Source organism: Macaca nemestrina, chromosome 8 (genome assembly GCF_043159975.1).
Source record: "Macaca nemestrina isolate mMacNem1 chromosome 8, mMacNem.hap1, whole genome shotgun sequence".
Lineage (NCBI taxonomy): Eukaryota > Metazoa > Chordata > Mammalia > Primates > Cercopithecidae > Macaca > Macaca nemestrina.
Genome location: NC_092132.1, coordinates 35,996,988 through 36,014,316, shown reverse-complemented (window position 1 = coordinate 36,014,316; position 17,329 = coordinate 35,996,988). Strand labels below are relative to the sequence as shown.

Here is a 17,329-nt window from a genome sequence, read left to right as displayed (position 1 = left end):
AAAGAACTTCTTAAAGCAGTACTTTGATAGAAGTGCATGTGTCTATAATTCTGTATCATATATTTTCTTTAAATCTAAAGAAAAGTTTTATTTGAAAAATGTTTCATTGTAATTAGTTGTAAAACAGTTGGTTTTTGAAGTTTGACATTATAGATTCTTTCATTTAAAATATCAAGCATTATTCTCTGTTTGAAATGCACCTGCTTGTCTTAAAGTTTTGAATAACATTTTGTAAAATGTGGCATGTAATCTAGGTTATGTTTTGCAAATTGTTAAGACGTAAATGTACAGATGGTATTGGATATGCTACTACCTATTGATAAAGAATCTTGTGGTTGATATAAAATATGCCACAGAGAAAGTGGAACAAACCAAGGTTTAGGTGGCGGGAGTGTTAATTGCCATGCGTTGTTGATTCTCCTCCTAGCTTTGGACAAATTCTTTTACTTCTCTATATTTCCTCATCTATTAAAATTACAATACACTTCTCAATTTGCCATACAACAGGGTTTTCATGTGTAATTTGAAGTGATTATATACTACCTTCAAGATTTGTTAAGTAGTAACTTTATACTTGCTGATGATAATAATAATTTTGATGTAAATAGAGGAAATATTTTTGGTTATATTTCATTTTATAAATATGAATATCATAATATCAGACTGCCATCTATATATGTTTAAACATGTAAATCTAATAATTCATGCATTCATGTTGAATTTTGGCTTATTAGAAAGCTGTTTAGCATATGAACTGCAAAGGAACTAGTAAAGACAGATATTTCTCAGCACTGGCAATAATCTAGCTGCCTTTACGCTGCAGCTGAAAAATACCATGTCCCTGGAACTGGTGAGAGCTACATGTTAGCAGCTGATGTTGGGATACTGAGTAGGAACATCAAAATAATTGGTGAAGATTACCCAGGTTGGTCCGAGGACTCTTTTGGAGCACGCATACTGGTTGGCTCATTCACTGAAAACATGATGACATTTAAAGGTTAGTATAAATTCAGTTTATTTTTCTAAATGAGCTATAACATGATCTCATCTATATTTAGTCAGCTCTTACATAATTCTCACTTTTTAAATAAGATTATGTGGGAAAATAAAACATAAAAAGTGATTATGTAGCCCAGGTGTTACCTTCCAAGTAAATTCTCTTAAATTACTGCTTTTACTTTTATCTTCACAGACAAAATGAATTATCAAATTAACAATGACCTTCGGTAACAGCTAGACCAGTCTTTCACCTAACAGAGATAATTTTATAATAAGTACCACAGATCATTTGTTGCTTTTGTTTTGGTTTAAGGAAAATTTCAAGCATACACCAAAAATAGAGAAAACAATATAATGAATCCCAGTGTACTAATCACCAGCTTCAATGATGATCAGCTTTGGCCAATCTTGTTTCACCTACACCTCCATCCACTTTCTACATGCTCCTGGATTGTATTGAAGCAACCACACATTATATCATCTAGAAGTATTTTAGTGTGTAACTGTAAGACATTGTAGAAAACATCAACAAATATCAGACCTAAAAATGTTAATTTCTTAATAATAATTTCTTATCAAATGATAGTTCAAATTTCCCCAGTATCCTCCTTCCTTTCCTCCTTCCCTTCCTTCCTCCCTCCCTCCCTTCCTCCCTTCCTCCATCCTTCCTTCCTTCCTTCCATCCATCCTCTTTTTTCAAATAAGGATCTAAATAAGATCCACATTTCAACTGGTTATGAATCTTAAATCTCTGATTCATTCCTCTCTCCTTGCATTTTATCTATAAAAGAAGTTGGTCCTCTAATTCTGTGGAGTTTCCAACATTCTGGAATTTAGTGATTGCATTCCTGAAATTTAACTTGTTCTCGTCTCCCTGTATTTCCTATGCCTAGGTGATCTAAAACTAGAGGCTTCAGGCTCAATTTTTAGGCAAGAATTATGCCAGACAGTGTGTCTCAGGCCTGTAATCCCAGCACTTTGGGAGGCCAAGGTGGGAGGACTGCTTGAGGCCAGGAGTTTGAAATCAGCCTAGGCAACAACCCAATTGCAAAAAAAAAAAAAAAAAAAAAGGAAAAGGTACAGTTGGTAGTGTATTTTTCCATCAGTAAATACATAATGTATGATTGTTTCTCTTCTTACAATGCTAATAGCTACTAATTAACATTGCCTAGATTCATTAAATCATTAAGATTTAAAATTTCCTCCTCATTTATAATGAAGAAAATCTCCTCTAAACAACCATTTGACTGTACTGAAAAATACTTCGTATAGGAAATACAGGAAAAAATGCTTAATTTTTCCTCATATTGACTAGGTTTCAAAATAATATGTTTGTTCCCAAGCATCCTCCAAAGGTGACAGGGAGTTTTTGGTTTGTTGTTAGTATCATTATGTGCTCCTGGGTCAAAACATATTTGACCTGTTCAAATCCATTGTGATTGTTAATCTGATTAATACTCAGAATGCTCCATTATTGACTTTCAGAACCTTTTCATGCTGATGCCTGTCTTCTTGACATGAGTTAATTTTCTAAGCCTCTTTACTTTCTGATACGGGAAGCACATACTGTAATTTTTTTCTAAGACTGGAACTCAATTGTTCCTCCAAGTAATTCTGGTTCTTTTTATTGGAAGATGTTATTTGGATCCCACAATCTGGGTACTAGGACTAGAGCATCCATTCTTGATTTGAACTGTTGCTGCAGGTACTCACTTGTTCAAAACACTGCCTATTTCATTTTGCAATGGATCTATTCTAGAAAATCTTTATATTGAGAAAACAGCAATCTCGCTACAGCCTCTACTTGTTGTTCATAATCTGCCAGAGGAAGTTTAACTGATGATGATGGTGCTGCTGCTGCTGCTAATGATGGTGATGGTAATGATGATCATGACACAAGATCACGGGCACTGTGCTAGGCATTAAACACGTACTATCTCATTTAATACTCATAATGTTATGGCATAAATATTATCCCTCTTTTAAAGATGAAGAAACAGATGAATAAAGGGGTACAGTTGCTTTGATCTTGAATATTAATCTGTGTCTTTCTCACTTCAAATTCGATGAAGAACCCTGACAGTCTTTCCTTGCTCCTATATATTGTTTTGTGATGTGAGTAAAGATAACATATCTGTGGCTTTTGTAAGCCCAGGTGGTTTATAGTAATCATGTCTTCTCTATCATTATCTCAATTTTTCATATCTTTTCAACCATGTATATAAGAATTGGCTCATGGATTTCAAGGTAGGCTTTCTCTTCTAGTACAAAATAACTCTTCTCCAACACATTCTATTAAGTATCATTTTTTGAACAAATAATATTCTCTTTGGTTATTTTCCAGCCATGAATTCCTGGGCCTCAGTTTTTTTTTTTAACTACATGATAGAGATATAAAAGTTCCTAACTCACAGGGTGCTTTGTGAGAATTAAACCCCATATTGTCTGTTATGCATTTAGTGCAGCACTTGACACAGAGCAATCTCTCATCGATTGTTATTGCTGTTATTAGTAGTCTGTAAAATTACCCTTTGTCACCTCGATGGTACTTATGATAAGCTGACCAGCAGATAATTGGCAACACATATTCTGAAAGAGATTATAAAAGATAATGCCCTTAAAAGCTCTTTATGGCATCAAAAGGGAAATGTAAGGTAAATTATATCTTATGCCTTATGCCATACATTCTTAATTTGAAAATATCACCCCCCACCCCAGGAGGAAAAACTTAGTTCTGGGGGTGGGGGGCAAAAAACATAGGTATTACAATGGTTTGTGGTCCTCCAAAAGGCCACTGTACACTAACAGATATATGGTATATATGCGTTATTAAAATTTTGTGGGAGAGTGCAGGCTATTAAGAAAAAAAATGTTGAAAAGGGCTATTTGTGAGTACAATGAAAAGAGGTCTGAGAAATACTACTTCTTCTGGATTAAAGGAGCAAAGATAACTAATGATTTTTTCATGAAAAATTTGAACTTTGTGTAGCTTTTCAAAAATGTTTTATTCCAACTGTTTTAAGAAAAACAAATTTTAAATCTTTCCCTACCTTAGGAAATGCAAGAATAAATAATGTGGAATTTTATCACAGTGGTCAAGAAGGCTTCAGGGATAGCACAGATCCAAGATATGCTGTAACGTTTCTTAACCTAGGACAGGTTTGTGCTTTATTTTTAATTTTGTGTATATTAAAAATATGTAAACTATTTTTATTTTCACGTGACTTCTAAATAGCCACATCTTATATTAGCTAAAATTATAATCTAATATAATAAAACTTTCTTGGCATTAACTTTTTAGACCTATATAAGTAGGATTTGATTCCATCCATATTGTGTACTTATTTAAGGCCAGTAAAAATCACAGGAAAAGTAGTATAGAGGGTGAAAAAATTGAAGATCTATAATAGTGGTTTATATATCCACTTTATTTTGCAATGACCAAAAACATTTTTCCAAATGGTTTCTATTAAACAAAGAGAGTATTGCTCAAACTTCTCAAATGAAATGCATGTCTGATCTATGCCTCCATCAACAGTGGGAAAATAAATATTCCTAGAGGGCTGGTGATTTAAGAAAAATGAGAGACAGGATATCTCTTAGTAGAAATAAATAAATAATCTTTTAGGTTTAAATTGAAACCCCAAACCTGTTCACTGAATGGTTCCTATAGACATTTGAATAGTAACTCCTTGCCTAAAGTATTTTTTGTAATTAAAAAAAATCCCTGTCATCATGAACTATTCTTAAAAAAGTAATTTTTAGCACCTTAGCATTTTATAAGTGATAATAGGAATATAAATGCATAGAAAAGCACTTAAGAATTTTGAATCTGCATTTAAAGTAAGCATATATATTTAATATATCTAATAATAAATTCAGATACATGGAAATTTGCATATTTTATATATGGATATATTAAAGATTTATGGAGAAATCATCTTTAAGAGAAAGTGAATTGAGTATTGATGATTGATCAAGATTTACTGAAAATCATTTACTTCAATTTTTTTCTTTAAATATATTGTAATTTTATTTTTAAAATGTTCTCTGTATCCCAATGTTTTATAGATTCAAGAACACGGTTCATCCTATATTCGAGGCTGTGCTTTTCACCATGGCTTCTCTCCAGCAATTGGTGTATTTGGGACAGATGGATTGGACATAGATGACAACATAATTTACTTTACAGTGGGAGAAGGTAATATAATAATATTTTGGTCCAAATTACATGTCCTGTGGAGGCTTTCTTATCTGTAAACTCTAGAGCCATACTGCCCAATTGATCTTTCTGTGAGGATGGAAATGGTCTATATTTATGCTGTCTAATAATAGTAATTACTAAATCACATGTGTCTATTGAGCACTTGAATTATGGCTAGGAGCTGAATTGTGACTGAGGAAATGAACTTTCAATTTTAATGGTACATAATTTAATTGCACTTAATATACATTTAAATAGCCACATGTGGCTATGGCTATCATATTAGACAATATAGCCCTATAACATGGAAGAATTTTTACCAGACCACATTCTTATATGAGTTATCTAATCACTAATTATTTAAATGTAATACTCCTCACATATAAATCACAAATATTATTACAAATAAAGTTTATATACAACTTTAGACATATTATATTGATTTTTGTCAGTATAAAGTATAATAAACTTATTTAATTTATATAAAAGCTGTGGGTTTGTTAAATAAAATCTGAGATGGACCCTGTGAACCCACATATTTAACAAGCACCCCAGAAGATTCTAATTCAGGTAGTCTATTAAAGAGGGAGAGTTCATTATCAAAGAGTTCAGAGGAATCTTTCAAAAATCTAAGAGGATCATTTGTCAGGCTCAAAGTAGAAAAATAATTTTATGGAAAACCAAAAGACATTACTCATAATAGTCATTTCAAATTGACTTATGTATTTTGGGGATTTTCTTTCCTTTTTTTCTTTTTTTCTTTTTTAACAGGTATAAGAATATGGGGGAATGCCAACCAAGTCCGAGGGAATTTGATTGCACTTTCGGTTTGGCCAGGAACCTATCAGAACAGAAAAGATTTAAGTTCAACTCTCTGGCATGCAGCAATTGAGGTAATGAGAACAAACTTATAATTATACTAACTTATAATGATATCAGTGATTGAAAAAATATAATAAAATGAGCTAACTAAAGGAGTGAATGCACTTTTAAAAAGATGATGTAAGTTTCGGTAGCCATTGGTGTATTTTTTTCTGTTGATGTCTATTGGTTTAAATAGTTCTCTTACCTCCTTTCTTCTCCAACATTATTTCAAGTTCCAGTACAGGGCCTCTTTGCTGCTAGTACTTGACTGAGTGCTTTTGGCATATTACTACTTAATTCTGAATTTAGTTTCCTCCCTAAAAATGAAAATAGACAATGAAATCTCTAAAATCCTTTTCTCATCTAAAATGGTCATGATTCTACATGCAAGGTTATTATACTTATCTGATATTACTAATTGGAACCTTCTTGTTTCCCATGAAGTTTCTTCAATTACTGTAAGTGTTTGTTTAGATATAGAGTAAGATTACAAACAAGAAAAGAGAAAGTGGAGGAGATACCTTCCTCCTGCCTTTACCTATGACATAGAATCGAAAGAAATTAAAAATAGTTACCTTTGAAAGATGGGATAAGGATTGAGGTTTTTTTTTTTTTTTTTTTTTTTTTTTTTTTTTTTGCACAACTATTAATACCTTAAGGTAAAATCTGAAAACTGAAATTTGGTACACATTTATGAGGTAAAAAATAATCTCTTTTTATCTGTTTATACATATTAAATGTCAATTCCAAATCTTTAAGGCTATTTGTGTCTTTTGAAAGAAAAGGTACTTAATTGACATTTATGAATTCATGTGACTCTATTTTAATCAAAATATTTAAAAATAAATGTGTTTAATACGATTGCAACTTTTGACTGTTTTGCTGACACCATAGGCAAGAATGATATGTGTGCTGTATGCTTCCATTTTTTTCTACTTTGACTTGGCTTATAAAATAAAATTGTTTAGTAATTACCTAACACTCATGCTAACCTACTTTGTGATTATAGCAAATGTTATGTAAACTAGTCAATGTCTCCACTGAATCTTATGATCCAGTGTCATTGCCTCAGTTGTCTTTTTTAAAATAAATTAATCAAATTGGTAACAAAACATAACTAAAAAGAGCCTGTAAAAAGAGCTTGCACCTGTAATCCTAGCTACTTGGGAGGTTAAGAGGATTGCTTAAGCTTAGGAGTTTGAGACCTACCTGGGCAACATAGCGAGACCCTGTCTCAAAAAATATATATATACACACATAATTTTATATGAATATATATTTATATTAAACATATATAAATATAATATATAAATATATATTTATCACTTTTTCAGTGATCACAAATTCCTGAACAAAGTATTAACATTCTTGTTACCTTGTTATACTACTGGAACTTGTTCTGTGCCTTGTAAATTTTAAACCACATTCAGTGGATTTTGTGACTGAAATAAGAAATAATCTCTTTAATGTAGTTTTTAAATGAAGTCCAGGCTATAGTACTTAATGATGGTTTTCCACCAAGAACCTAGTGTAATTTCAGTACATCACTTGTAATTAAGTTTGAATGGGGTAAATAATAAATTAAATTTTTCCTCCTGAAAATGTAGTCATAATTAAAGGTTTTCATAAGTATATTGTCATATAATTACTCTCAATTTATATAAATGTTTACTAGCCTGATGCACAGTATTTTCTTTTAAATCATTGCACTAGATAAATAGAGGGACCAATACAGTTTTACAGAATAATGTAGTTGCTGGATTTGGAAGAGCAGGATACCGCATTGATGGTGAACCTTGCCCAGGTAAGTCTTTTAAACCACGAATCGCTAAAACTAGGAAATAACTTGTCCAAAATTGTTAAAATAAATAATTATTGTTTGTTAATTCAATATATAATATCTTTTCCTTCTGGTCACTGAAATAACTCAACAAGATAAATTATTTCAAGATAACATTGGATCTAAAAAAATAAATAGGTTTCTAAGGAAAACTTTATTTTCCCAAGTTTATGATCCCAAAACTCCAACAGCAACTTGAGTTGTTGATTTGGTTGGCATTGGGACAGTAAGTACCTCATCCCACCACCATTTTTACAAAAACAGCACTTATTATAGAGATACATGTTGACATACACCATTATTTTAACTTCTACTTTGATAGAATAAATGTTCACTATTCATATGTTAAACCTGCATGCATCAAAAAGTCAATGAACATGAACAGACACTTCTCAAATATAGATTTCTCTATATTAGATTAGTAAAAATTAAGAACTAACTGAGCATCTACTCTTTTGACAAGGCTGTAGGGAAAGCAAAACATTTACACCTTGCTGGTTGAAGGACAAAAGAGTATCATCTCTGCTTAGGGTAACATGACAACATCTACCAAAATAACACATGCATTTACCTTTGACTCAGCATTTCCACTTCTATGAATCTAGCTAACAGTTGCCTTTACAAACTTAGAAAATTATTTATGAACAAGGTTATTCATCACAGCATTGTCTGTACTAGCAGAAAACTGAAAGCCATTTGTGTCCCCCAGTGGTAGAATAGTTATATAAAGCCAGACGATGGAACACTAGACTACTCGAAGAAAGACGGCAGAAGAGTTCAATGTATTGATATGAAGAACTCTCTAGAATATTCTTAAGTGCTAACTGGAGAGTGCAAAATAGTTTATATAATACTATTTTAGGTATAATACATATAAAATATGTTTTGTGGAAGAAAGGGAAGGAATCAGAATGTATATGGTATTTGTATTTACATAAGAAAAGTATAAAAATCATAGAAAGTAATTGAGAACAAGGGAACTCAGTACTTATAATTGTATACTTTTTCAATAACCTCTATATTTTCAACCATGTAAATAAATTATTACGAGATCAAAAAAGTAAAATACATAATAAATCTGCAGACTTTACCCCTCAATAAATTTAAAGAAAGTTAAAGAAAATGGGACTTTCTCTGGGAAATGTAGGTCCCTTCCAGAATTAATTAAAAAAAAAAAATCTCAGTATAGTTACTTTATAACAGCTTTATTTGGCATGATTTACATAGCATAAAATTCATCTTTTAAAAAATACACTAGTTAAAAGTGTGTTTATTTTTAAGATTCTTTGAATCAGCATTTTTTTCCTGTCAATTCAAACATTTTTAGACTTAAGCAGGTTTTATTCTTGTGCAAAATACATTTTGAAGGAATAAAAACTACTTTGTCAACATACTTAACTGATTCCTTGATATATGCTCTTGTTAAATATTTTAGTTCCCAACCACTTGAAGTGGCTTTTCTTTGACTTAAAATTTTAAAATATATAATTTCTTTACAACTTCAACAAAGTTATCCTTATGGATTTTTCAACATCAAAATGTGATCTTTGAATATGAGTATTTACTAGTATGTATAATGCTATGTAATGCATTTTTCAATGACTATGTTGATATTCCTAAATAATTGAGACTATTTATAAGGAGATTTTAGAGTTATAGCAACTGAGATATGAAACATCACAGAGGAATGAAGCATTTACGTTCCCGTAATGGTACATCAATTTATTCAATCCATCCCCCAGACAAGAGTCTGGGAAGCTCAGGATAGTGAAATACACCGGGTTCAGGGGTGAAACCCTATCTGTCCATGCATCTATTATTGTGTGACTCTAAGGGAGAGAAATGTGAAAATCTTCTTATGCAGGAAAATTATCAAAACCAGGAAGATCATAAATAAAATGTAAAACCCAAAGGACTAGGAAGAAGGGAAAATCAATAGAAGATAAAAGGAAACAGATACCAGGGAACCTGAACAGGAGAGCTGGTATTAAATACAATTTAGGAGACGGTGCTGCTCTTTATAGACAGTCCTCCAATTCATGACTGTTTGGGGAGGCAGTTATTAAGGTTATTGAACTGATTTGGACATAAGTAAAACTTTCATTAAAATCCCCTTTGTTCTACATATTAATAATGAGTATAGTTGCCATTTATTGAGAGTATTTGCTACGCACTTTATGTGGGTGATTTCTTTTTATTTTGAAACAATTCTGAATTAATCATTAAAACTTTTTACATATGAGGAAACTAAGGTCCTAAAACAACTTTCCCAAGATAATGCCTACACCAATTGTTAAAATATTTAAAGACCACCTATCTCTGTACAACCTTCTAGGCTCCAAGAAATGACGGTGAATGAGCTAGGTGCAATGTCTTCTCTTATGAAGCTTACATATTACTAGGAGAGAAGAGATGGATAATTCACAAATAATTAATAATAAAAATATCAAGTGAAAGGAATTTTAATTGCAATGTAAAGTGACTGAGGTGTTATTTTGAATCAGGTATTTAGGGAAGGTCTTTTAAGGAAGTGACATTTGACTTGAAAATGGGATGGCCAGAAGGACATAGCAATGGAAAGATGTTTAGGGGGAGCATTTCACAGACAGTAAGCTGTACCATTTGTGTTTCAAGTTTAGGCTTATTTCTATCTAAATCCCATTCTCTTTCTAATTAAATTAATGTTTACTTTAATCAGACAAAATAATGTAAGGGTGTTAACACTAAATTTTGTAAATGAGTATACAGTTATTTTAAATAACAGTGAAGAGACTAGTTAGACAAAATTAAATACTAATTAGAATAAGCCAGGCGAGGTGGGGCATGCCTGTAGTCCCAGCTACTCAGGAGGCCAAGGCAGGAAGATGGCTTGAGTTTGAGACCAGTTTGAGCAACATAGTGAGACTCTATCTTGAGAACATTTAAAGAAAAACACTAAATAGAGTGAACCATAAATGGCAGAGCCATAAAAATATTTGATCATATTAAACCTGATATCAGAATTATGTATGCAATTTTGAAAAGAATTTTGTTAACTTTAATCGATACTGCTTATTAAAACTATGTGACATGAACTGTAGCATTCATTCTCTGGTTCTATATTTCCTTCCAAGGCCAGTTTAATCCCGTGGAAAAGTGGTTTGACAATGAAGCCCATGGGGGTTTATATGGTATCTATATGAACCAAGATGGCCTTCCTGGATGTTCTCTTATACAAGGATTTACCATTTGGACATGCTGGGATTACGGAATTTATTTTCAGGTAATTATGATTAAAGATGGTGATTTTTAATTTGTTTTATGATTGTCCTTAGTATTATGTAACCTGTAAATTCTGTTGCAGACCACAGAGAGTGTGCACATTTATAATGTGACCCTGGTTGACAATGGAATGGCCATTTTTCCAATGATTTACATGCCAGCTGCTATATCACACAAAATTTCCAGTAAAAAAGTACAAATTAAGGTAAGAAATTAATACAGCCACACCATGGGGAAAAAAATAACTCAGAGAAGGGTAGAATTACTGAAGGACTAATAAGAATAATCTCCTTAACTTCTATCTGTCTCACCCACACCTCCCTGCCTTTGTTCCCACTGCCCTCTGCTTAAAAAACTGTTCATTCTTATCCCTCCTCCTCCCTTCCCTCTTCTTGTTTATCACCTGCTAATCTTGCAATAGTAATTTTCACTCCCTCTATGAAGTTTTATCTGAGCCAGTTTAGGTGGTAATGACACTTCCTCCACTTTTTTGTTCCTTCTGTTCCCTGGATGTGTTTATCACAGAAACACAATATGTCCTTATATATAATTATTTACATGTCTGTCTTCCCTCTCCTATTCTCAGTGTTTTTCCAGTTGGGGTTGCAATCACACTTTTTTCATCTTTGTTTAATGAATGATCCACTTTTTGAATTTATACTTTGTGTTTTATTTACTACAGTAGAATTCAGTATTATTCATTATCATGTTTTATTTTAGTAAGAGCTATTATTAATGCTATATTGGTTGGCTTATTTCCAAACAGAGCTCATTAATTGTTGGAAGTAGCCCTGGGTTTAATTGCTCTGATGTCCTAACTAATGATGATCCCAATATTGAACTCACTGCTGCTCATCGGAGTCCTAGATCTCCATCAGGTGAAAAATTTGAAACTTTAATGTTGGTGTTCATATGAGTGCATATTCAATTTTCATTAACTTTTTTTTTGGTAAAAGGTGGGAGAAGTGGGATTTGTTGGCCTACCTTTGCTTCAGCTCATAACATGGCACCCCGAAAGCCCCATGCAGGGATCATGAGTTACAATGCCATCAGTGGCCTTTTGGACATCTCAGGCAAGTACACAATCTTTTATAAATCTTCTCAATGAATTTCTGTTAAGAATATGTAGAGGGTAACTAATAATGTTTCATTGTCAGTAAAAATGATTTAAGTGAATTTTTATAGCAATCTGCTTAATATGACAAATCAGACATTAGAGTCAATTTCGAGAATGGTTCCTTGGCAGGATTCTTATACTATATGTTGAAGAATTGATGTTAAATTTTCCTTCTAAAACAACAACAACAAAACACTGTATTGTGATTTAATATTAATTAATTTGTATAATTTTAAAAGCCTTTTCATGTGAGTAGGATTATATATTATCATCCCCTTTTAAAATTTAAGAACCTTAAGCTCATAGAACTTTAGTGCCTGGCCGAATTCCCACAGCTATTGGCACAGCTAGGATTAGCATCAAAATCTTCTGATTCAAACTCCACTGCTCTTTCACTGAACCAGGATGGCTGCTTAGAAATGTAAAATAATTATATAGAAATTAATGTAGTGAACACATCAATTATTTTCATTTGGCCTATTAAATAACACTGTGCATTTCCTGTTGTAATGGAGCAAGTCTCCCTTCCAGGATAATTTTAACCAGTGTCTCTTTGAAGAAAGTAGTTCAATACGTTAGACATCTAAGTTTTCACAGATTCTTCCTCACAACTTTAGATCCCAGAAATGTGAAACAAATGGGCAACATTTTTAAGTGTTAATTGCAATGATGATACCCTTCCAGGAAATTGTATAACATGCTACATAGGTTGTAATTGAACATATATGGCTTTTAATAAACAATATGCTCCAGAATATTATAAACATCATGTGGCAATGAAACTGCCCTTATGAAATGAAGCCTTAAAATTGAAGTTTATGGAAAGAACACGAATAACTATTATTCTTTCATAAGATATAGTCTTTTAAAATAACATATGAAAGTTAGTTGACTTAGATTCCCTAGAAACAGCCTTAGATGAGGACTTTTATATTAGTGGCTTCTTGGAATGCCTAGTAGAAAGGGAAGAAAGAGAACAGGGCAAGGGAAGTTGCTAAGCAAGGATGTGACATGAGCTGTAGGGTAGCTTCACTTGATGCCACTGGGAAACTCTGGAATGTAAGTTAAAATTGCCACGGAGTTGATCTCACATTTGGCGAGGTGGGTGGGGGACGGTAGTCATTTGTATCCCCATGTTAGTTTTTGGTTACAGCTGCCCCTATGGGGAGGACCTTAATTTCCCAGGTATGTGGTTCCTTTTTGGCTAAGCTAATTGTCTGGGAAAAAGGACAGTTGTTAACAGCCAATTATTCAAAGAGATGAGAGATGGGTGTACCAGCCTTTATCCACTTCAGTCCTCTCTTGGGATCCCTGGGATCTACTTACTTTTTTCATTGTTACTTACATTAAGTTATTCTACCAGGACTGATTTCTCCCAAATTCTGCATGGTCACAATTTCTGGGAAAAACTTTAAGAAGTGGGTTAGTGGTCACACTGCCACAGCTGGTCCCTAAACCATAAATGATACTCATCATTTCTCTCATCCATTGCCCTTTCTAAATTTCTGTCTTCCCTGGCTAACACTTCTGCTTGTCAAGATGGCTTGCTTGGTAGAATGGCTCAGACCCTTATCCCTGTTATAAATAGGCCCCTGGTCCATGGTGGCTCATGCCTGTAATCCCAGTACTTTGGAAGGCCAAGGCAGATGAATCATGAGGTCAGGAGTTCAAGACCAGCCTGGCCAACATGGTGAAACCCCAACTCTACTAAAAATACAAAAAAATTAGCTGGGCATAATGGCGGGTGCCTGTAATCCCAGCTACTTGGGAGGCTAAGGCAGGAGAACCGCTCAAACCTGGGAGGCCGAGGTTACAGTGAGACGAGATCACACCACTATACTCCAGCCTGGGCAACAGAGTGAAACTTTGTCTGAAAAAAAAAAAGTCCCTGGTTTCTGTGCCTTTATGAAGCCATGACTTCTGTACTTGCCATTTTACAACTAATAGTGGGCATATACCCTGGTGGATCACGTGAGTGCATCCTGCCATCATTCTATAGAATAGGCCTACCTCTGCATGGTGATCAGGGTCAGTTACTTCTGCCAGATGGTAAAACCTTCTTTGTCTGATGAGAAGCCTGCAGTAACCATGAGGTAGGTATAGCTTTATTTTTTTGAGTTACTTACTGTATGTCCTGCTGAAAACACGTCTCATCTGGGAACTAAGACCTCCAGACTCATAGAACCTAAAATTTTAGTATTGGAAACACAAGTTTCCCAAGTGAACTTCCAGGGATAATGGTGAAAAAAGTTACTCCTACTTCTTGCCTTTGGTACCAGCACCCACGTATTCTATATTTTTGATATTTACCACCATATAATGTCTTTTGTTTTAGGTTAATAACACATGTTTTGCAGGTTGTTATTTCCAAAGCTGACAGCTCAGCTGTGCCTTCAAGAGTCTATTCCATCAGTCTGTTGGAGTGATTCTCCAGATGCTGTATTGTATGATTGCAGCAATTCTTCCATTGTGATCCCATTGTCTTATGCTCACCCCGTACCTATTTTGTTGAACGTGAGATCTTTGGTCTAGGGTGATGTTATGCAGGAGCTCATGCCATTAGATCACTTTGTGAGTCCTAGTATGGTGGTGCTAACTGAAGCCCTATAAGAAAAAAAACTCCCACCAGGAATACATGTCAGTACTACTCAGCATGAATTGTTACCCTTTCCAGGGTGGAATAAATCCAGTGTCACTAACTTTAAGTAAATGTTTGATTTCCTGAGGAATGGTAGTATACTAAAGACTTCATTTTAATTTCTGTGCTGGGCAATTTGGGTCAGACATTAAGTAGTGGAAGTAGCTCCACTAACCTTGGAAGGAAGAAGGCCATGCTGTTGGAGCCATGCATAGCCTCCATCTCCACCAAAAAGGCTACTCAATTCATAAGCTGATTTGTAAGGGCTGGGGTGGCTGAGGACAGAGATTAACTGACATTTGTTGGACAAATCATCCTGCCCATTTGGTTTTTCAGGTACTCTTCTGTATTGAATGCTTATTGGTAGGCAATAGCATGCCTTTGTACCCATATTGACAGATATAGCCACAAGATTTTTTCCTGAACATCCAGTCTACTTTCTTCCAGGCCCCTTACCAACGAGCTAAGCCACTCATCACTACCCAGGAGTCCATATTTATCCTTACCTTTGATAAATTCTCTCTCCACAAAAAGTAGATGATCCTGTGTACCACCCAAATTTCTCTTAATTGGAAAGATCTTCCCACACCACACCACCCCACACTCATTCAAGGCCACCTCTGAGTTGGGCTGAAATGCATTGGAATTATATAATACATCCATTTCAATATTCCCATTTTTGAGCCTTTGACCTGCATTTTTCTCACAACATGTCATGGAAATTTGGGCATTTCTACTTAATGTGTGCCATCACTATTTCCAAGCTTTTAAAAGTCATTCCGGAATAGGAACAGCTCCAGTCTCCAACTCCCAGCGCGAGCGACACAGAAGACCGGTGATTTCTGCATTTTCAACTGAGCCTCTGCTGCTGATACCCAGGCAAACAGGGTCTGGAGTGGACCTCAAGCAATCTCCAACAGACCTACAGCTGAGGGTCCTGTCTGTTAGAAGGAAAACTATCAAACAGGAAGGACACCTACACCAAAACCCCATCAGTACATCACCATCATCAAAGACCAGAGGCAGATAAAACCACAAAGATGGGGAAAAAGCAGGGCAGAAAAGCTGGAAATTCAAAAAATAAGAGCGCATCTCCCCCGGCAAAGGAGCGCAGCTCATCGCCAGCAACGGATCAAAGCTGGACGGAGAATGACTTTGACGAGATGAGAGAAGAAGGCTTCAGTCCATCAAATTTCTCAGAGCTAAAGGAGGAATTACATACCCAGCGCAAAGAAACTAAAAATCTTGAAAAAAAAGTGGAAGAATTGATGGCTAGGGTAATTAATGCAGAGAAGGTCATAAACGAAATGAAAGAGATGAAAACCATGACACGAGAAATACGTGACAAATGCACAAGCTTCAGTAACCGACTCGATCAACTGGAAGAAAGAGTGTCAGCGATTGAGGATCAAATGAATGAAATGAAGCGAGAAGAGAAACCAAAAGAAAAAAGAAGAAAAAGAAATGAACAAAGCCTGCAAGAAGTATGGGATTATGTAAAAAGACCAAATCTATGTCTGATTGGGGTGCCTGAAAGTGAGGGGGAAGATGGAACCAAGTTGGAAAACACTCTTCAGGATATCATCCAGGAGAACTTCCCCAACCTAGTAGGGCAGGCCAACATTCAAATCCAGGAAATACAGAGAACGCCACAAAGATACTCCTCGAGAAGAGCAACTCCAAGACACATAATTGCCAGATTCACCAAAGTTGAAATGAAGGAAAAAATCTTAAGGGCAACCAGAGAGAAAGGTCGGGTTACCCACAAAGGGAAGCCCATCAGACTAACAGCAGATCTCTCGGCAGAAACTCTACAAGCCAGAAGAGAGTGGGGGCCAATATTCCACATTCTTAAAGAAAAGAATTTTAAACCCAGAATTTCATATCCAGCCAAACTAAGTTTCATAAGTGAAGGAGAAATAAAATCCTTTACAGATAAGCAAATGCTTAGAGATTTTGTCACCACTAGGCCTGCCTTACAAGAGACCCTGAAGGAAGCACTAAACATGGAAAGGAACAACCGGTACCAGCCATTGCAAAAACATGCCAAAATGTAAAGACCATCGAGGCTAGGAAGAAACTGCATCAACTAATGAGCAAAATAACCAGTTAATATCATAATGGCAGGATCAAGTTCACACATAACAATCTTAACCTTAAATGTAAATGGGCTAAATGCTCCAATTAAAAGACACAGACTGGCAAACTGGATAAAGAGTCAAGACCCATCAGTCTGCTGTATTCAGGAGACCCATCTCACATGCAGAGACATACATAGGCTCAAAATAAAGGGATGGAGGAAGATTTACCAAGCAAATGGAGAACAAAAAAAAGCAGGGGTTGCAATACTAGTCTCTGATAAAACAGACTTTAAACCATCAAAGATCAAAAGAGACAAAGAAGGCC

At 34.6% G+C, this 17,329-nt stretch overlaps 1 protein-coding gene across 6 annotated transcripts in view; it reads left to right on the top strand.

Annotated features, from left to right (window-relative positions):
- The window catches only part of LOC105475972 (PKHD1 like 1), a 166,509-nt gene that overhangs the window by 118,828 nt on the left and 30,352 nt on the right, over positions 1-17,329 (top strand). For all 6 annotated transcript variants that reach the window (XM_011731513.2, XM_071067900.1, XM_071067901.1 and 3 more), the window contains 9 exons: positions 824-997; positions 4,055-4,158; positions 5,071-5,200; positions 5,975-6,096; positions 7,781-7,871; positions 11,021-11,169; positions 11,251-11,373; positions 11,935-12,046; positions 12,125-12,241. In XM_011731513.2, the coding sequence (XP_011729815.2) occupies positions 824-997; positions 4,055-4,158; positions 5,071-5,200; positions 5,975-6,096; positions 7,781-7,871; positions 11,021-11,169; positions 11,251-11,373; positions 11,935-12,046; positions 12,125-12,241 (1,122 nt within the window). The remainder of the gene's footprint in view (positions 1-823; positions 998-4,054; positions 4,159-5,070; positions 5,201-5,974; positions 6,097-7,780; positions 7,872-11,020; positions 11,170-11,250; positions 11,374-11,934; positions 12,047-12,124; positions 12,242-17,329) is intronic.